This window comes from Populus trichocarpa, chromosome 6, assembly GCF_000002775.5.
Source record: "Populus trichocarpa isolate Nisqually-1 chromosome 6, P.trichocarpa_v4.1, whole genome shotgun sequence".
Classification (NCBI taxonomy): domain Eukaryota; kingdom Viridiplantae; phylum Streptophyta; class Magnoliopsida; order Malpighiales; family Salicaceae; genus Populus; species Populus trichocarpa.
The window spans coordinates 20848623-20866323 of NC_037290.2; the positions used below are offsets into that span (position 1 = coordinate 20848623).

Here is a 17701-nt window from a genome sequence, read left to right on the forward strand (position 1 = left end):
TCATTCAATATGATATCAGGAACTTAGTATGGAGAGGTAATGAAATAAGTGCTTCATGTTTTGTTGTTTATGTATTATGGACACTTAGCGCACCTCTAAAGTGTTTCAAGAAATAAAAAATGATTTTAATTGATTTTCTGTGTCTTATATGTTTGTTGTTACTCACTTTTGACCCCATAAAAAATCAAGAAAAAAAAATAAATAGAAAAATAAAATCTAAAATACAAGAGGATATACATGAAGAAAACCTAGAACATTGCCCAAGTTGATGATGGAAGACCAAAATGAAAGGTGGAAAAGTTGGAGAACCAAAATATATAAAATTGGTAAAATTAGCAACCCAATTCTGATTGACAAAGAGCTCCATTGGTGAAAATATTTTTATTTAAGGTAAAGAAATACAAATTTGAATATGTAAGGACTCAATGAGAATTTTGAAAAGCTTAATTAAACTTATTGAGAACTTGATTGCAAGGAAAATCAGTTTTTGGAGTCAATTTGGATGTTAATTGAAAAAAATTAAAGTCTGGGGACTTAATTGGTTTTTTGGGAGGTTTAATTGGACTAATCAGAGACTTAATTGTAAGAATATTAAAATTTAATGGGTTATTAAGGACTTGATTGAAGAAATCCAAAACCAATGATCAAACTGAAAAAGGCGTGTGATTGTAATGGCTGAAATTGACCAAATTAGAGGCCAAATTAAAGAAAATCAAAAGTTTGATGGTCATTTAAGGGTCTAAATGCACAAATAAAAAACCAAAGACCAAGATGAAAATGACGCTGAACTGTGGGGCTGATGATTGAGTTTGGTAGGGGCGAAATTGCATGAAATTAAAAGTTTGAAAGGAAATTACTGGTGCAATTAAAAGCAATTAGAAGAACAGAGACTAAAGTGAAATTTGTCACATACCAAATTAAAAACCCTAATTTCAAGGGTTTAACATAGATGACGCATCGTTTGGCCACTATTTAGCTTATCTTGGCAGTTTTGGCTAATCAAGTAGGCACTTTCATGTGAATGAATATGGCATCTCTGATCATTTTTAGAACTGTAACCACCATTATTCAACTGAGAAACAATCATTTATAAAGATTAGTTACTCTCATCAAACATTTACATCCTATTTTTTTCAACAAACTCAATAATATCTTGCTTTTGATTAGTTATCACTACATTTTTAGATTCTCTGTTGATCGAGTTAACACCTTCAAATGAATGAATTAGAAGCTACAGACCTCCAAATTGAGCAACAATAGATCCAGTCAAAAGGTATGCTTCTCATCTACCATGTTCAAGTGGTCTCCGATGATATTTATGTCGGAGTTGCTCTAACAAAGCTTCGAAATTGGTCAACTTAGTTAGCGTTGAATAAGATAACTATATGTGCAAAACCACTCAACTTTTTCGTGTGTTCACACTTAAAAATTCCTAGGGGGTTCTTATCAAGGTTCATAAATCTTTCATAAAAAATCAAAAGGTGAGGGTTACATATCTTTGTTTTCAAGACAAAGAAAACCACCTAGGCAAATTTGTCACAAAACCACCATCCCAAAACCATTGAAGGACAGAGGTTCCAACTGTTAACATTTGTCAAGAACTCTCTCATTTTGATCAAAAGGCTAAGCTTTGATCAATGTATGTTTAAATCCATAAAAAAACCCTATAAATACCCCTCTGAAAAATAAAAAAAAGAAAGAGGAAAAATGTAGAGAAACACACTGTGAAAAGAGCTAGTGTGAAGGTTCAAGAGCCTAACATATAGGATCTAACAAGTTTTGGAAGGAAAAGATAGTGAAAAGGAAAGAAGGAAAAAAAACAAGAGAAGAAAAACAACAGTCTATAATCAACAAGCTTAAAGAAGATATAGCCATGTAAACATTCAAGGGTGGAGTCTATGTGGCTTGCCTATTCATGTTTTCTTAATGTTTAAACCTTTTTTAATGTTGTTTGAGCTTATTTTGCATTTTATGGTTTGATTTTGGTGTTGGAATAATTTGATGTTTTTCGGCAGAGTTTGTTTTGTTTTTATTCTTGTTAAAAGCATGTTTTAGATTGATCAAGCTTTCGTTGATAGTTGTTTTAGTTTTTGTTAATAATGTGTTAGAGAGGTATGCACTAAAGGCATGATTCTTAGATATGATGTTTGTTTGATTTTGTGTTTTTAGCCTAATAACTTGCTAATGATGTATTTAAGATATTTTAATTGGTGTTTCAATAAGTTTTATAATAAAACAATAAGTTGTTTTTGTTTGTGAGTTAAATATCTTGGAATCATATTAATCAATTTGATATCTTTTAGTGAAAGTTCATAGTTCATACAAGTATGTTTTGACATATAGATGTTAAAAATATCAAGTTTTGAATCCAAATAGCATGAATATGTTTGCTGTTTAGCTTTGATAGTTTTGAACTTTGAAACTCCATGCATGTTATTGATAATTTGATGTTTTAGTTAGTTCTTTGAATTCAACTATGTTTAGTATTGGTTATATGGTTTGTGAGGATCAAAAGCAGCATGTTTTAGAAGCCTAAGAAGCTAATTTTGGGTTTAACAGTAGGCTAGAAATTTATGGGTTATTGGGTTTGGTTTCTTCATGTTCTTTGAAAGAACATTGTCTTAACCCTATGATTTGGACTAGTTTTAGTCCAATTCTTTGCACTAAACCATTTGGGCAACTTGACTAGTAGATAATCTAGGGTTTATTTGTATCAATAACAAGTTTCTAGGGGTTTTAATCCAAGGGTTTTAGTTTTAAACCGAAATCCATTTAAACAAAATAATGTTGATTCTTTGATAATCAAGGTGAATAAATTCTAGATGATTTCAAATAAAACCCTGCACTTGATTGCATGAAAACTTTTTTGGATTGAAATTTGTGTTTGTTGGGTTCTTGATGAATGTTCTTCGTGATCTTCATAATTTAAGTGTTTGATCAATTTTTCTATAAATTTTTTAAAAGTTTTGTGTTAATTTTCAATATTGATTTTGTTTTGGTTTAGATTTTTTGTCAAATCTTGTTTTTTGTTCGATTCGTGGTTGAACCAGTGTTTTTGGGTTGACTTGTTTGATTTTGTTTTGAGTCAAGTACTTAAGGCTTTGTTTGTTTGGACAACTTTTTGTTAAGGATTTTTTTTTTGTGCCTAAAAGGGGTGTTTAGCAAATACACCTTTAAGTCCATTTTGGCAGTTTTATAAGGAAAGAAAAGATGGTTTTGCCAAACATGGCCTTATAGAAATAAATAATAATTAAAAAAACAAAAACAAAATGAGTTTAGCTTATTGCATATGGACCAATCCTTACAAAAATTGCATTTTATTTATAAAAAGGGGAGAGAAAAAATTTAGCATTGTTTTAGAAAATTTTTGTGTTTTTTTTTTTTGCCTTTTTTTTAATTTACAATAAGTTTGTAAAATTCCTTAAGGATTTGACTAATATTTCAATAATTTTAAAACATGTAATTCCAGAAAATTACTGGTACTTAAATACCAAGAGTTGACTAAAAAATTTTAGGAATTATTTTGGTTATTCACCAATTTTAATTGGGATTATTTTTTTAATCACAATATACGATTTGTGAAAAACATTTCCGCCTTCCAAGATAGGTGAACCTTGTTAGGGCACTTACATGGATTCTTCCTATAAGAATTTACATAGGCATACGATTTCATAATAAATTTAAAATGTCAGATTTATTCATCAGCGTAAATCTTTGTTATGAGCCATAGACAAGCTATCAATTAGGAACCCATCAACACTTTTAGAGAGTGTTTGTCTACGTTGTTGCGTCTGTATTTTGCTTAAAACGCAGATGCAACAACGTTTGGTAACAAAAAAAAAAACGTAAAATACTATTCATGGGTCCCACCCAATTTCATGTTTGAAACGCTGAAAAATGAAAGCAGGTTCTAGGTGCTTCTTGTTGCTGCACCATGCAACATCCCTCCACATTGTTCACTAAAGTGAACTAAAGTGAACAGTGTTTGTTTTTTAAATCTTTTTTTTTTTTCAAAAAATCAGCATCCCTCCACACTGTTCACTTTGTGAACAGTGTGGAGGGATGCTGATTTTTTGAACAGTTTTTTTTTTAAAAAAAATCTTTTTTTTTCGAAAAATCAGTTAACATTTTTCTTTTTCAAAAAATAATAAAATTTTTTTAAAAAAAATTAGTTTAAGAGTTTAAGGTGAATTAAATTTATTCGTACTGTAATCTCAATTTTATTCCTGATAATATCTTATCTGATTTTAATGCACGCTCAAAAAATCATAGAAACTGTAGTTTTTATCAGATGAATTTTATATGTAATAGAATTGTAGATAGTTTAATGGAACAATAATTTTTTATATATATAAAGTATAATTTATTTCACGATGTAATAGCAATAGTTAAATCTACAATATTTAAATTAAAAACCATAAATATTAATATATATTTTTTTAAATTATTTTATAACCTCAATTTCAAAAGCATTTTTAACCAAATACATTAAACTATTTTTTGTTCAACCTCAATTTCAACCACAGTTTTAACCAAACATATATTTTTTCAAAACCAACCTCAACTAAACGTATTTTTTATAAAACAACTTTTTTCAAACCACAACCACAACAGCTACCGCAATACCAAACACACTCTTAAACTATATCCAGACAACACAATGCACTTTATCTTAGGTAAAGTATGTTAGGGGTGCTAATACATTTCCTAGCCACAATTAGTTTTTTACCCTAAAATTTCAGATAAGACCAATCTATATGGGTTTTTTAATGTTCCTGAACCAAACAACTAGATGACAACTTCTTAATCTCAACCCCACAAGGTTACGCATACACAAGCAACAATGTTCGCTTCTCATTTGCATTCAACTCTACAATTAGACTTTCATCAAAGAGTCTCAATCTCTTGTTTAGGTTCTATTGATGATATTGTTGTTATGAATCCTCCATTTGGGACCCCAGAGGAAGGGTGCCAACATGGATTTTCTTTCAACAGCACTAACGATGTACTTGGATTTTTGTTTTATATCTCTTTCTTAAATTGTAATAACATGAGTGGCTTTTACTTTTTTTCCTTTACCTGTCAGATTACTTCTCAATCACTTTAATCATTACTTGATAAAGTAAAGAATAAGCATTGTCTATATCAAGCTTTGTGGTATAATTTTATTCTACCGTTTTTATTAAATGGAAGAAAGATCATATATATAGTTAAATGTCCCTACTTCTTCATTTACTCTATGTTAATTCTTGGAGTTGAAATAAAAGCTTGATCAAACACCGACATGGGCAATTTCTAGTATTTGTGTTGTTATTATTATCATTTCTATTCTTTTGGAAAAATTTCTTCACAAAGTCGGAACAGTAAGTTTTTATGTGTTTAAGCAAATGTTATTTGTACTGCCTTCCTTTAATTTTATTTTTTATTATAGAAGGCTAGTGTTCTTAATATTATTTTTTATTATAAATTAAAAATTGCCGATGAAAAATCATGTTTCATCGACAATTCCATCGGTATTTCTAGAAATTTACTAATGGGTTTGTTATTGGCATTTTTAATTTCCAATAAACTCGCTGATAGAACGATAGGAACTTATCAACAAGTTTCCATTGAAAATCTCATTGGGTTTTAAATTGCCAATGGAATTTTTGCCCAAAGGCTGAAAAATTATTGCTTAGGCATTTTCTAATTTTCTAGGAGTGATTGCTGGAGGAAGGGCTATGCATACCTTTCAAATGCTTGAATCACTAGTATTTGTGTGGATAGGCAAACTCTTACGAGATGTTTGTGAGTGAGTTTTAATCTGCTTTTCGTTAAAATTTAAAAAAACATTCTTGCTTCAAATTATTATTATTATTTTATATTTTTGTATCATTTTGATTTACTGATGTCAAAAATAAATTTAAAAAAATAAAAAAATATATTATTTTGATATTTTTCCAAGTAAAAAACATTTTGAAAAGCAATCATTACCACACTCCCAAATACCTTCTTAGTTTTTACCATGGTGGTGTAGAGTTACAAAATATTCTTTCACTTGGATCTTATGGCTTTCAAGAAAAAGCATTAATTCATCTTGATGTTAGCTCCTGTTAGAGAATAATATAAATTATATCTTAAAACCTTACCTAACAGTTTAAGCTATTGGGTTGAGATGGTTCTTTGACATGATATCAGAGCCTTGATGACAAAGCGGTCACGGGTTCGAATTTCGCCATCCCCATTTATTTGATAAAAATTAAGCACAAGGTAGTGTGGGTCTGTGCAAGTTTCAAGCCCAAATGGCTTTCATTTGAGGGGAGTGTTAGAGAATAATATAAATCATATCTTTGGATCTTACCTAACAGCTTCAATAAAAAATTTCTTAGGTCTTAAATCATGATTCATCTATGATTAAGGCTAGGGAGACAAATACATTGAGAGATCTGCTTCAGAAAATTATGTATTTTTGGAAGATTTCATTTGATAAAATTACTTTGAATTTCCTTAACACACCACCGAGGGAATATTAATTAATCTGAACAAAAAAAAAATACATTTATCTGATTACTATATTTGTGAGGGCTGTTTTCATTGATGTTATGGTGGAGAAATGAATGGTGGTAAGACTTGGTTATGGAGTACAAGGGATGACTCATTTACATCATAATATTTCATAATTATGATAATGAATGGGCCATGCATGCAATCTTGTAAACCTAAAAGGTCAATGCACGAAAGAGGATAGATTTTCAAAATGTTTCCCTAAGAAATTTAAAACAAAAACCTTCTTAATTTGACGAGAATGCATTTGTTTATTACAAGCATAATGAACAACATGATTATTTTATTGATCTCAAAGAGAAGAATGAGATTTATTCCCAATATTCAATGCTTATCAAATGATTTTTTAAATATGTTGGCAATTATGGGTCACATAAATATATATAGAATGACCATTGAAAAGAAATATATATATATATATAATTATGAAATCCAAGCTTATCTTAACTATCACTCTGTCTACTCGATCGTTTGTCATCTTTCGCAATTTCCTATCAATTCAAAAGCCTCTCTAGCTAGTTGAACGAACATAAATTAATGTAAATTATTTCCATGATATGAAGCTCTATAATCGATCCTCAAAAGTCCTAGCATATATAAATAAAATTATGCTCATAAAATTAATGGTTTAAGCATAGCAAATTGGATCCAGATGTATAAAATTGGATTAATTACGCGTAATTCCTAAATAATTTTTTTATGATGCATGCATGCCTAAAAGAGTGGGCCGGTGCCTTGACAAGAAGTGTTTCGACTTGGTCATTTACCATATATTTATTATATATGCTGCAGATGAAAAATGTTCCTTCTGTTTATGAGATGGAGCTCACATTAATTTACATATGAAAGAAATATGAATTATAAAGTCAATGAACAAGCTGGATCCTTAAAACAAAACAAATTAAAAAGATGGGTTCAATTATATTTTTATGGGATAGAATAATATTTCTTTAATTTTCTGTGCAGAATCAAAGAAATAGACTGACTAGGTTTTGAGCCAAACCCTAGCACATGAGACGTATATCAACGTAAGTGGTGATTGAAATTTTTTTGTGATTATTCTCTTCTAAAATTTGTCCTAAAAAGTTGAAAGATATATACGAAGTTGAACTTCTAAAGACTAAAATATACTTTAAGAATTAATGAAATGATCCACGAACCAAGCTAGCTAGCTCGATGCATGCATGCTTGATACTAAGCACGCAAAGGTCGATCAAGGGAATAGAGATTAGAGAGGCAAGTATACTGTTACAAAAATAGTTAAAGATAGAAACAAAAAAAATAAGTTGGCTTCGAGGTGGTGTTTTCAAGGTGTTTATTATACGATAGAAACATGAAAAAGAAGTTGGCTTAGAGTCCAAACACGCTCGAATTTGTGATTGGCAGTGCGGTGATGCCTGCTACTAGACGTCATTTTTTAGTATTAAAATTCTCAAAATCATCGCTACTATATATTAATTGCAATGGATTCAGATGTATGGCAGAACTACCGACATTTATGGTTTTATTTATTATTTGATGTGAAAAGGGGAGCTTTGGGATTGGAAGATGGTTCTATCAAGACAAATATTCATATATTATCTAATAAATAACTGGGTCTATTTACATCAATAATTTTTTTTATTAAAATAGTATCATTTTGTCTTTTTTAAAATAAAAAAATAAAATTGCATTAACCCCTTCAAGTCACGGACTACCCAGACAACCTGTGAGATTGGGTAAAGGTAAACTAGTAGATCAGTATAGTTCATTACAAATGGACTAAACCTTTTGGATCAGTTTAGTCCCATGAACAAGGTTCGAAAGGCTCCAACTCCAATATCATAAGTTGATGAGTTTGTCCTCCATGGCTTAACAAGGTTCGACTTCAACTCCAAGATCAAGCAATAAAAATGAACTCTCATAAATCTTCTGATCCTCGTATAGATTATTGTCTTCAATCAAATCGAAAGAGTATACACAGTCATGTTGTGCAAAACGTTCCAATAAAAAAAAGAAAGTTCTGTCAAGGATTTTACAATGAGTAGTGAAATTGTAAATACAATTAAGAAAAATAAATCTATAATTGAATTTTCTTTAAATTTAACCGGAATAAAATGAAAAGGCCTTCATTACGGTCCGTGCCCATGAGAATCATCCATCACCTTAAATATAATGTACCAGTTAATTAACTGGTAACTTAGTCGCTTGCCCTGCGCACTAACTTGAAGTCGTCAAATTCTGCTCATACAAGCGGTGGACGAAATGAAAAGAAAAATAAAGTCTTGTTGCATTGCCGAAAACTCAATTCGCCTTCCAAAATCACAAGTCAGCTCTGCAAGGAGGGGATGGCCAGGCAGCCATGAACATACAGTGGGACAAGACACGACATGACATGGCTATGATTATCAAGCAACATTGCGATAACTGAATCGTAACTAGAAACAGATGGTGGAAGAATATAACTGTGACCAAGGAGCCATGTTTTCTCATGTAATACCCTGAGTAAATCATTGTACCCTATATACACATTCAAGGAAAGGGCAACTTACTCTCTTTGACAAAAAATGTAATAAAATCTCAAAACTCCTGTCTGATTGTATGGAGCATATATACATAGTAAATAAAAGGTGTTTGATCAATTTGTAACATCACCGACACCCCTAAAAACTGTACAGCAAATCCTCCCCTTACTTCCTCTCATTCGCAATTGTTTCCTGCTGCTGAAGAGTAAACTGCTTGATCAATTTGTAACGTCACTGACACCCCTAAAAACTGTACAGCAAATCCTCCCCTGTACTTCCATTCACAATTGTTTCCTGATTCTAACGAGTAAACTGCTTTAAAGGGCGATGCAGGCCTTGAAATGGTTATGAAATCGTGATAAATAATTATATGAAAATGTTTATGCAACTCTCCTGTAGAAAAGTACGTAGGCAGCTGATGTTTTAATATCATCCTCACTAACAGGACTAACACGGCTGTCGTCGAACTCGTACCATTTGCGATACCCAAGCTGCATAGGAACAAAGTAATTTTAGACCACGTACTTGAAAACAAGAAAATATATGAATTTGTCCTGTAGTCTACAAAGTGGAACACACAAACACATTGCTTGGTGTTTCTTTCTTCTTCCTTTTTTTTTTTTTTTTTCAAACTTCAGCATGAGCAACATATATAGAGATTTCAATGGCCAAGAAATATAATAATCAGCTGGGGCACTGTCAATACTCAGAGCGAAGATGAAAATAACTATGTATTAAATAAGATAGCTAACAGAGCCAGGAAAAGAAGTCATTGAGAAGGGATTTAACAATCAATCTTCTTAGAAAATCTTAGGGAACAGGAATGGAGATTAAATATTGATGCCCATCCCCCCTCTATTACTCTTAAATATTTCCACCAAACCAGGGGTTAATGGACTGGGAGGGAACTAATTTATGATTTTTGGTCCCAAACTCCCTATCATAGCTCCACTATTAACTTCTTAAAAAACAATCTTACCCTTAGCACCAAGACCTTTAAAAATAACACATAATTAAATTTTATGATTATTAGCCTTCCTCAATCTCTAACCAAACAAAAAGAAATTGTTTGACTTCATAGCAATGGGCAGGTAAATCTCCCCTTCCTCTCCTTATAATTCATTTCTGTATGTATTAGCTTCCCTCCATCTCTAACCAAACATAGAGACTGTTTGATTTGCATTCCCCTACTGAAAAAATCATAACAATGGTTAGGTAAATCTCCCCTTCTCATCCAATCCCTTTACCTTCCCTACCATACTAGATTCATAAACAACTAGGATAAAGGGTGCATGCCATCACGTTAATGCATTGCATTGAAATCCTGATGTACCATTAATTAAAGCATTGCTGTTCACCTTATTAAAGACCAACGAGCTGAGCTGGGACTATCACGATCACAAACTTTCTAATATAACATATCTCTCTCGGAGGGGGTAAAGAAGACAAAAAACTAGCAGTTGGTGTCTAGGAAGCTCCAATAAGAATGCATGTTGCCAATTTCATTTCACAACCTTTAACTCAGCTTGTTATTATAAATTATAGAATGAATGGCACACACTGCTTGCCACCCTGAAGGAGACATGCATTGGTCAATTTTTATAGTCAACAATTACCCCACAAATGCATGTGCCAATTTCTAAACAAGGTATGCCCCCTGATGATAATTACTCAGCATATCCATCCAGCAAATTCTACAGCACCTAGGAAAACTTTAAATTCATGTTAAAGTAGGTGAGAAACACTAATATCAAAAGATCCTAGGTTGGTGAAGCCAGCCCAGACAGAAAACAAGCATCAACAAAAATTAATATTTTCTAGATCTATGTTACATGACTCTGTCCAATGTGTGTGCATGACTGTGTCCCTCTGTCAAATGGTTCTATCTGCAGTCTCTTAACCAAAAGCAATAAATGAAAATGAATAAATAGAATGAACACCACTTACGTCAATAAAGGCATCATAGTGACCACATCCCATGCCTCCATGATGATTGCTTATTGCATACAATACATAATGATTGGAAAACTGGCTGTCCTTCTTGGAAGTGTAGGTCGAAAGATCAAAATCATCAATTGGGAAGTCCACATATGTTTCCAACTTGTTCCTAATATAACGACTGTATGAGAACCTCTTCAAATGAACAACCAAGATTTCAGGCAATCTCCAAAGGTCTAACTTTTTCCTAGCCTGCCGAGGCTTCTTGCAGCTGGGGCAATCCCTAAAATCAGATACAATCACACCATCAGAAACAGCAGGTAAAAAAAAAAAGAAGTATCAACTGTATTGATTTTTGTGTGTGCACACACAATAAATTCAAACAGACGTATTACATGTAAGTAAACATGTGCGGGCACAAAAATCAGATGTAAAAACCGAAATAAATCCTCAAGAAAAAATATGCAAGTGGAGCATATTTATGGCAAATAAATGAATAATCTTCAAGCAAAAATCTGCAAGTATTGATTGAGGGAGGGAGACACACTAACCACATGTCTTCTGGTCCTAAAGGCTCTTCTTTCAAGAAAGCTTCAAGGCATTTATATAAAGAAACAGACTCTTGAGGCCTCCTAGCATATAACTGGGGCTTTAAAACCTCTGGCAACGAGCTGAGAAGGCATGTATCATACTTCTCAATCATACTTTCCGACCAAGTTACATAGACCTCCAAGTTATCGCTAAATTTTGGGACTGGTAACGGCTCATTCATCTTTATCTCTGTTGATCGCATTCCATCTTTCAAATAGAATTGAAAATCAGAGCTGGAACACTGGTCATCCTCTGTTCCAGTGTCTGAGCCTGTATTACTGTCCGAGATTGTAGGGCAAACTACATCCTCCATTGTAGAATCTTCATTAGTTGTGATTCCCACATCATCATAATCATTGAGTGCATCATCAGCAGGCATAAGAAGTGGGCTTAGTAATTTCAGATATTGTTTATGGAGATCAAATCCAGTATAAAGATTCTCTAATCTTGCTACAAAAGGAATGCCAAATAACTTCAGATTTGGTATTGCTCTCTCAAATTCACAAGGCCTGAACACCAATTGTAGAATAAATCAGTATATAGCAAAATTTGAGATAATTACACCAAACTAGAAGGAAAATCGAATATTAAAATAAGTAAAAAGAGCAAAAGAATGCCAACCGGATGGCCCAGACCAAGAGTACAAATAAGCTCACCTTTCCACCCTTTCATGCATAAAGACAACCATGGGTGAATTTCTGTTATCTTTTAGTAACCGGTAAGCAACAAGTTTGTCTTCATCTCTGATCAAGGCTACCGAGTCAGATGGCTCAGTAAGGCGACGAAAAATTCTATTCTTGTATATCTACAGCATCAGAAATTCAGAGTAAAAGAAGGTTACAAAAACATTAATGCATATGCAAAACTTGACTTAAAATGCACAGCCCTTGTCTAATCCTGAATCACCTACATATTTTAATTGCTTGAGTAAAACAAGAGCAAATATCACAAATTAAGTGTTCTAAATAAACTAGATCTAATGAAATTATGCAGTAGCAATCTCTCAAATTAAGCACCAATGCCTTTGACTGAAGCAACTAGCTCCCCAAGTATTGATAACCAGCCACGCTACTCAAGAACATAAATGCAGCATACCTCAACCACCATCAGCATTTCATCATTTCTCAAAGAACAAGCAATGCTCAAGGCCTCAATGAGATCTTTTTGCCTCCCACATTTGGGCACGGTTACAGTAATTGGGGTTGGTAAATTCATCCCATCAGTGCTCAGGACAGTCAAAGTCATAGTCCGCATTGTTGTTGAAGGTAATGGCAGTGATAAGTACATAAATGGATCAAATGTGACAGACTTCTTGTTGCAAGCAGGGCAAACCAGTGTTGACTGATACTGACCCTATAATGATAACAAAAAAATAAATACATTACGCTGACAAAACCAAGGAAGATCATCAATCGGCTTAACTTCAAGGAAAGAATTTCAACACAACACAAATTGAAAATAGATTAAAATCTACTCAAATTATAAACCATGAAAGATTGATGATCTCTGAGATTAGTTATTGGAAGATGCTTGTGGTAGTAAAACTACCTATAAAAACCCCTTTTAGAAAGGAAGAATGCTAGAACCATGGACCATCATCAAGTATTGATGATTGCATGATTAAAATGACAAGAGACAGCTTAGCAGAAAAGAAAATTGGCACAATCTATATGACACATGTTACCCCCAAAAAACAGAAACTCACTTGGCACAAATCAACTATGATCGAGTCATTGCGAGCCAGGTGATTCCTCCAATATTCCTCTGCTACCACTTCATCTAGGCGACCCTCTGCATCTTTAATGGCTATATATGGCTTGGACTTTACACGATTCAAATCTTCATGGAGTCCATCCAACAAAAAAGAAAGAAACTCCTACATTAAAAACATGTGTATTAAAAGGCATCATTCCATGTGCCAAAGAGGATCTAAGAAGCTATTTCTATTTTGTACCATGCAACAAGACAGAAACTTATCACATGCAGAAGATAGAATTGGAGGAACTAAACAAACATTAGAATCAAAAGGTATACTAACTTGCGAATCATGCTGGTTGTAGCCACTGAATTGAGGAGCAAAATCTGCTAGTTTTCGCTTGAATATTGCAGGAGCCACTGGGGTATCTCGTGGTGTCCATAGTTTACTTAGCAAATCCCCAAATGCTAAAGCAAGCTCCCCCTGGACAAATAAACATTTATTTACAATGGCATGGCCACGCAAAGGAAGCAAAAGTTACTAGAAGAAGATGACTTAATATAAAAGAAAGTTCACAAACCTTTGTCCCTAATAGATTTTCCTGATTTATCTCTTTTCCATAGTCCCCGAGAAAATAGTCAACTAGCTTTGGGGTGTGAGCCAAGCACTGAATTGCACTATTCATGAAACATGTATTCCCAAGATTCTGCAATCCCCTCAAACCCAGGTAACCAAATACCCTAAAGCCACTCCCAGATTGTGAGTTCCTTAGTGACGAATAAGAGCGCACATGGTCAGTGCACCCATTCATTTTAACAGAACCAGATTCAAAAGAAGTCTCCATCTCCACCATCTCATCAAAGTTTTCATCTCTAACAGTCATAGAATCTGAAAATCCATAGGCTTGCAATTCAAGAGTAATCTGCATGCAAAATAAGATAAAATATTGACAATAAACAACAACTACAATATGCAAAATTTGTACATCAATACTTAAGAAGTTTTCATGGTTAACATCACCCAAGGGCCTCAACGACATAAATAAAATGTGACACCTCTTTGCCTTGTTCTCCCAGGGTATCATTAGGCAGATTGATCTTATCATCGATGAGAAATTGGGTTGTCTGCCCTGAGAAGTCCCATATATGCAACTGCACACGAGGTAAACCGAATCAAGAAAGGCTTCTTCCCAAAATAAATCCTTATATCTTAGTGAGGTAACAAAAGCTCATAAAAAACTAACCAGCTTAGATTTGGGAGCAAAAATATTGCAAGCTCTTCTGTAAGAAGAAACTAGATTGTCCTGGAAATTGCAGTCGATTGTCAAATATAGAATCATAGAGAAGATTTATTTTTAAAAAAAAGAGGCTCTTGTATTTAGCTTCAGTTATGTGCTGTGATATGCACACTAATTAGATTAACTGAATTACCATGCTGGCTAGGACTAGCGAATTTTAATCACACATGAAAGGTCGATATACCCCTTGTACAAATTAAGAATATCAAAAAATTATACTCATACCAGCAAGAAAACAGCAGTACTAAGTAGAGTTTCAAAAAGTAGACAAATCACAATGATCCTTCAACCGAAATTAAACATATTTCAACAGGAATGGAGAATGAATAGTACATATTGCTTACGTTCTACATAAAAAAAAACCTATAATATGTGTTCGGTTATGTTGCAACACAAAAAAATAGTGGATGACGTGCAGACTTGTAACTCTAACCAAACTGGTTAATCTCAAGACTGGTCTTGACTTCATCTGACTAAGGATGGTGCCTGGTCCAACAACCTGGCCCAAGCCAGTTTCGAACACCATGGCACTAAGCTCTTGAAAGCAAAGCATTCAAGAAGGGATCTGACTTAAACATTCACTATTGAAGCAAATACACTTGGTTCATAAACCTTGTCCTGCACAAAAATAAAGAATGAAGGAAAGAAAAAGAAAAGGGTTTAGAAAGGAACTTGACCTTTGAGCTGATCTTCACAACCAAAGAATTTGTTTCCCTAGAAACTGAAAGCCTTATTTGTAAGGGAAACACATCCTGTGAATAATCTTCAGCAATAAAAGAGCCACTAACAACCTTCATTACTCCTTTAGAATCATTATGCCTGTGGAGGTAGAACAAATCAATGCACAAATTAGTAGAAATCCCTCGCTTCTACTGAGTTTTTGAGGATACAACAATTTTGCATAATTCACATAACACATCAGCACATGCATTGACTAAACGGAAAGGGGGGTCACAGTGTAATGCTTGATCAGCCCAACATGTTTATCAACAACCATTGGGAGAACAAAAGGAAGGTTCCAAAATAAATCCTAATATATTTGTAAGCCAAATGCTCCATACTCCTAAACAACTCATGCCTTGACCACATACAGGTAATGAATACATATTCCATAAACAGGAATACACATAATACATCACATGCATATCGACAACAGGAAAGGAAACCAATAGCTCTCACCGTTTAAGCGCCTGTAACCACATTCTTCCAGAGATTATAGCATACTCACGGCCAGAAAACCCTTCTTCAGTATCCTCACTCCTCTCAGAACCTTCTTCCTTCCTAAAATCAAGTACAATCTCTGCATCATCACCACCAAAGTTCGATATCACATTGTACAAAACTCCTACTTGTTCACCACCAGTTTCCACCTCACTCCACCACCTAAAAAATCAGCACAAAACACAACAAGATTTAACTAAAACACTGCATTTAACACCATAATTACTTTTTTTTGGTTTGAATTCAAGGAATTCAGCTTCTTTGCTTTCAACACAAAAAAGAAAAAAAAAAGAAATCACCGAAAGTTTATTCCTTTCCTTGGTTTTCTCAGTAACCAAACAGAGAGAGAGAGAGAGAAGAAAACGTTACCTATAAGGAACCAAGTAAAGCTTGTCAAAATCATTATCATCGTCATCGTTACTAAACCAACCACGGTAAAGAGTAGAACTGAAGAAACCAGAAGCGGAGGAAGAGGCGGCGGCGGCGGAGGAGCGGGTGTTATCGTAATCCAAGTCGAAGATTGAAGAATCATCAGTGTTGGAGTTGTGGAAAGAGAAGAAATCCTCCCCCATAATTGAAGATGGAATAAAAGTTAGGGTTTTGAAAGTTAGGGCTTTCAAGAGATTGAGAGTAGAGAGAGAAAATTGAGAGATTTTGATTATGATGTGTAAGAGATGAAGTTTCTCTGATAAACGGGTCATAGAGAGAAGAGAGACATCACGGTGGGCTTCTTTTTTTTCCCCTTCCTTCCTCTGAACGTGTGTGTAGAGTGCGTGAGGTTTTTAAAAAGAAGTTTTTTTTTTTTTTTTTTTGTGGTTTTCACTTCTATTCAATAAAGAAATTAGGAAAAAAATAAAGCCCTTTTACTGTTTTATTATTCAGAAAGCCATTTACTTCTTGGATTAGAACACTGTTGCAGCCGTGCTTGCAACTCTTTTACTTTACCCAATACAATAACACTAAATATAGCGTTTCCAAAAATATCATAAGACTTTAGGTATATTTGACTGGGAAAAAAATAATTTTGATATATAAAGATTAATAGGAAAGATCTTATATTAAAAAAAAAATGGAAGCGTGAAAGATTGAAGAAAATGATTTAAAAGAGAATGGAATGGAAATGGTAGCTGTTGAATACGTTTGCCATTGTGGGCTGTGTTGGAGAGGAGGACTGGAGGAGTAGGAGGAGGAGCAGTGGAGGAATATTGACGAAGTTGGTGAGTTCGTGTGGACGCGATGTGAGTGAGAGTGGGGGAGGAGAGTTGTATTCTAATTGGAGCCTTGTAGGTGAGGAGTTGCGGCTTTTGGTTTACTTGTCCAAGTTTTGATTGGATAAATAAATTAATGAAAAGTAAAGTGATCGGATCTGAGCCTTGTTTGTTAAGGATTTGGTTGGTGTTTTTAAAATGTTTTTTTTTTTTAAGAAAATATATATTAAAATATTATTTTTTTAATTTTTTTAAGATCAATGTATTAAAAAAAATTAAAATTAAAAAAATATTTAAAAAAAAACTTTTTCTCATTGCAAAAAAAAAACTAACTCTTAATATTCTTTTAATTATTATAATATACATTAAAATGTTTGATTGTGGTAATTAACATTCATTTAATTATTATACTATACATTAAAATCTTTGGGGTTGAAACACTTAATAACAGTTAACTATCTTTCTTTTTTTATTTGAATCATTTATTTTTAATTTGTTCCTTCAAAATAAATACTTTATTTTTCTTTGCCAAATAAGATGGGTATCTTTCTAGAATTTTCTATAAATCTTTTTAAGATAAAAAGTACTTTATATGCGATTCTATATGAAGTAAAAAAAATTTATCTTATTAGTGAAACTTACTATTTAAAATTCAACTGTCTCATGTTTTTTTTTTTTGTTTGTTTTCTTGTGAAATAATTCA

General features: G+C 33.1%; 1 protein-coding gene across 1 annotated transcript; it reads right to left on the minus strand.

Moving 5' to 3' along the window:
• Positions 1-8974: 8974 nt before the first annotated feature.
• Positions 8975-16637, minus strand: LOC7479485 (ubiquitin carboxyl-terminal hydrolase 8). Its single transcript, XM_024603536.2, has 13 exons — positions 16160-16637; positions 15749-15952; positions 15247-15388; positions 14516-14575; positions 14328-14423; positions 13853-14194; positions 13615-13755; positions 13282-13452; positions 12672-12929; positions 12233-12381; positions 11537-12085; positions 10995-11268; positions 8975-9538 (listed from the first exon to the last, which is right to left on the minus strand). The coding sequence occupies exons 1-13, from the start codon at positions 16489-16491 to the stop codon at positions 9428-9430; spliced, it is 2829 nt and encodes a 942-aa protein (XP_024459304.2). The 5' UTR covers positions 16492-16637; the 3' UTR covers positions 8975-9427.
• Between the last annotated feature and the right edge of the window lie 1064 nt (positions 16638-17701).

Bases quoted from the DNA above. Each gene is read 5' to 3' on its own strand.
- LOC7479485 (XM_024603536.2), bottom strand. From the start codon at position 16,491: ATGACCCGTTTATCAGAGAAACTTCATCTCTTACACATCATAATCAAA. The intron at 15,389-15,748 runs GTGAGAGCTATT...CTACCTCCACAG, and splicing joins TGGTTACAGGCGCTTAAACG to GCATAATGATTCTAAAGGAG. The intron at 14,576-15,246 runs GTCAAGTTCCTT...TGCAATTTCCAG, and splicing joins TTGTGAAGATCAGCTCAAAG to GACAATCTAGTTTCTTCTTA.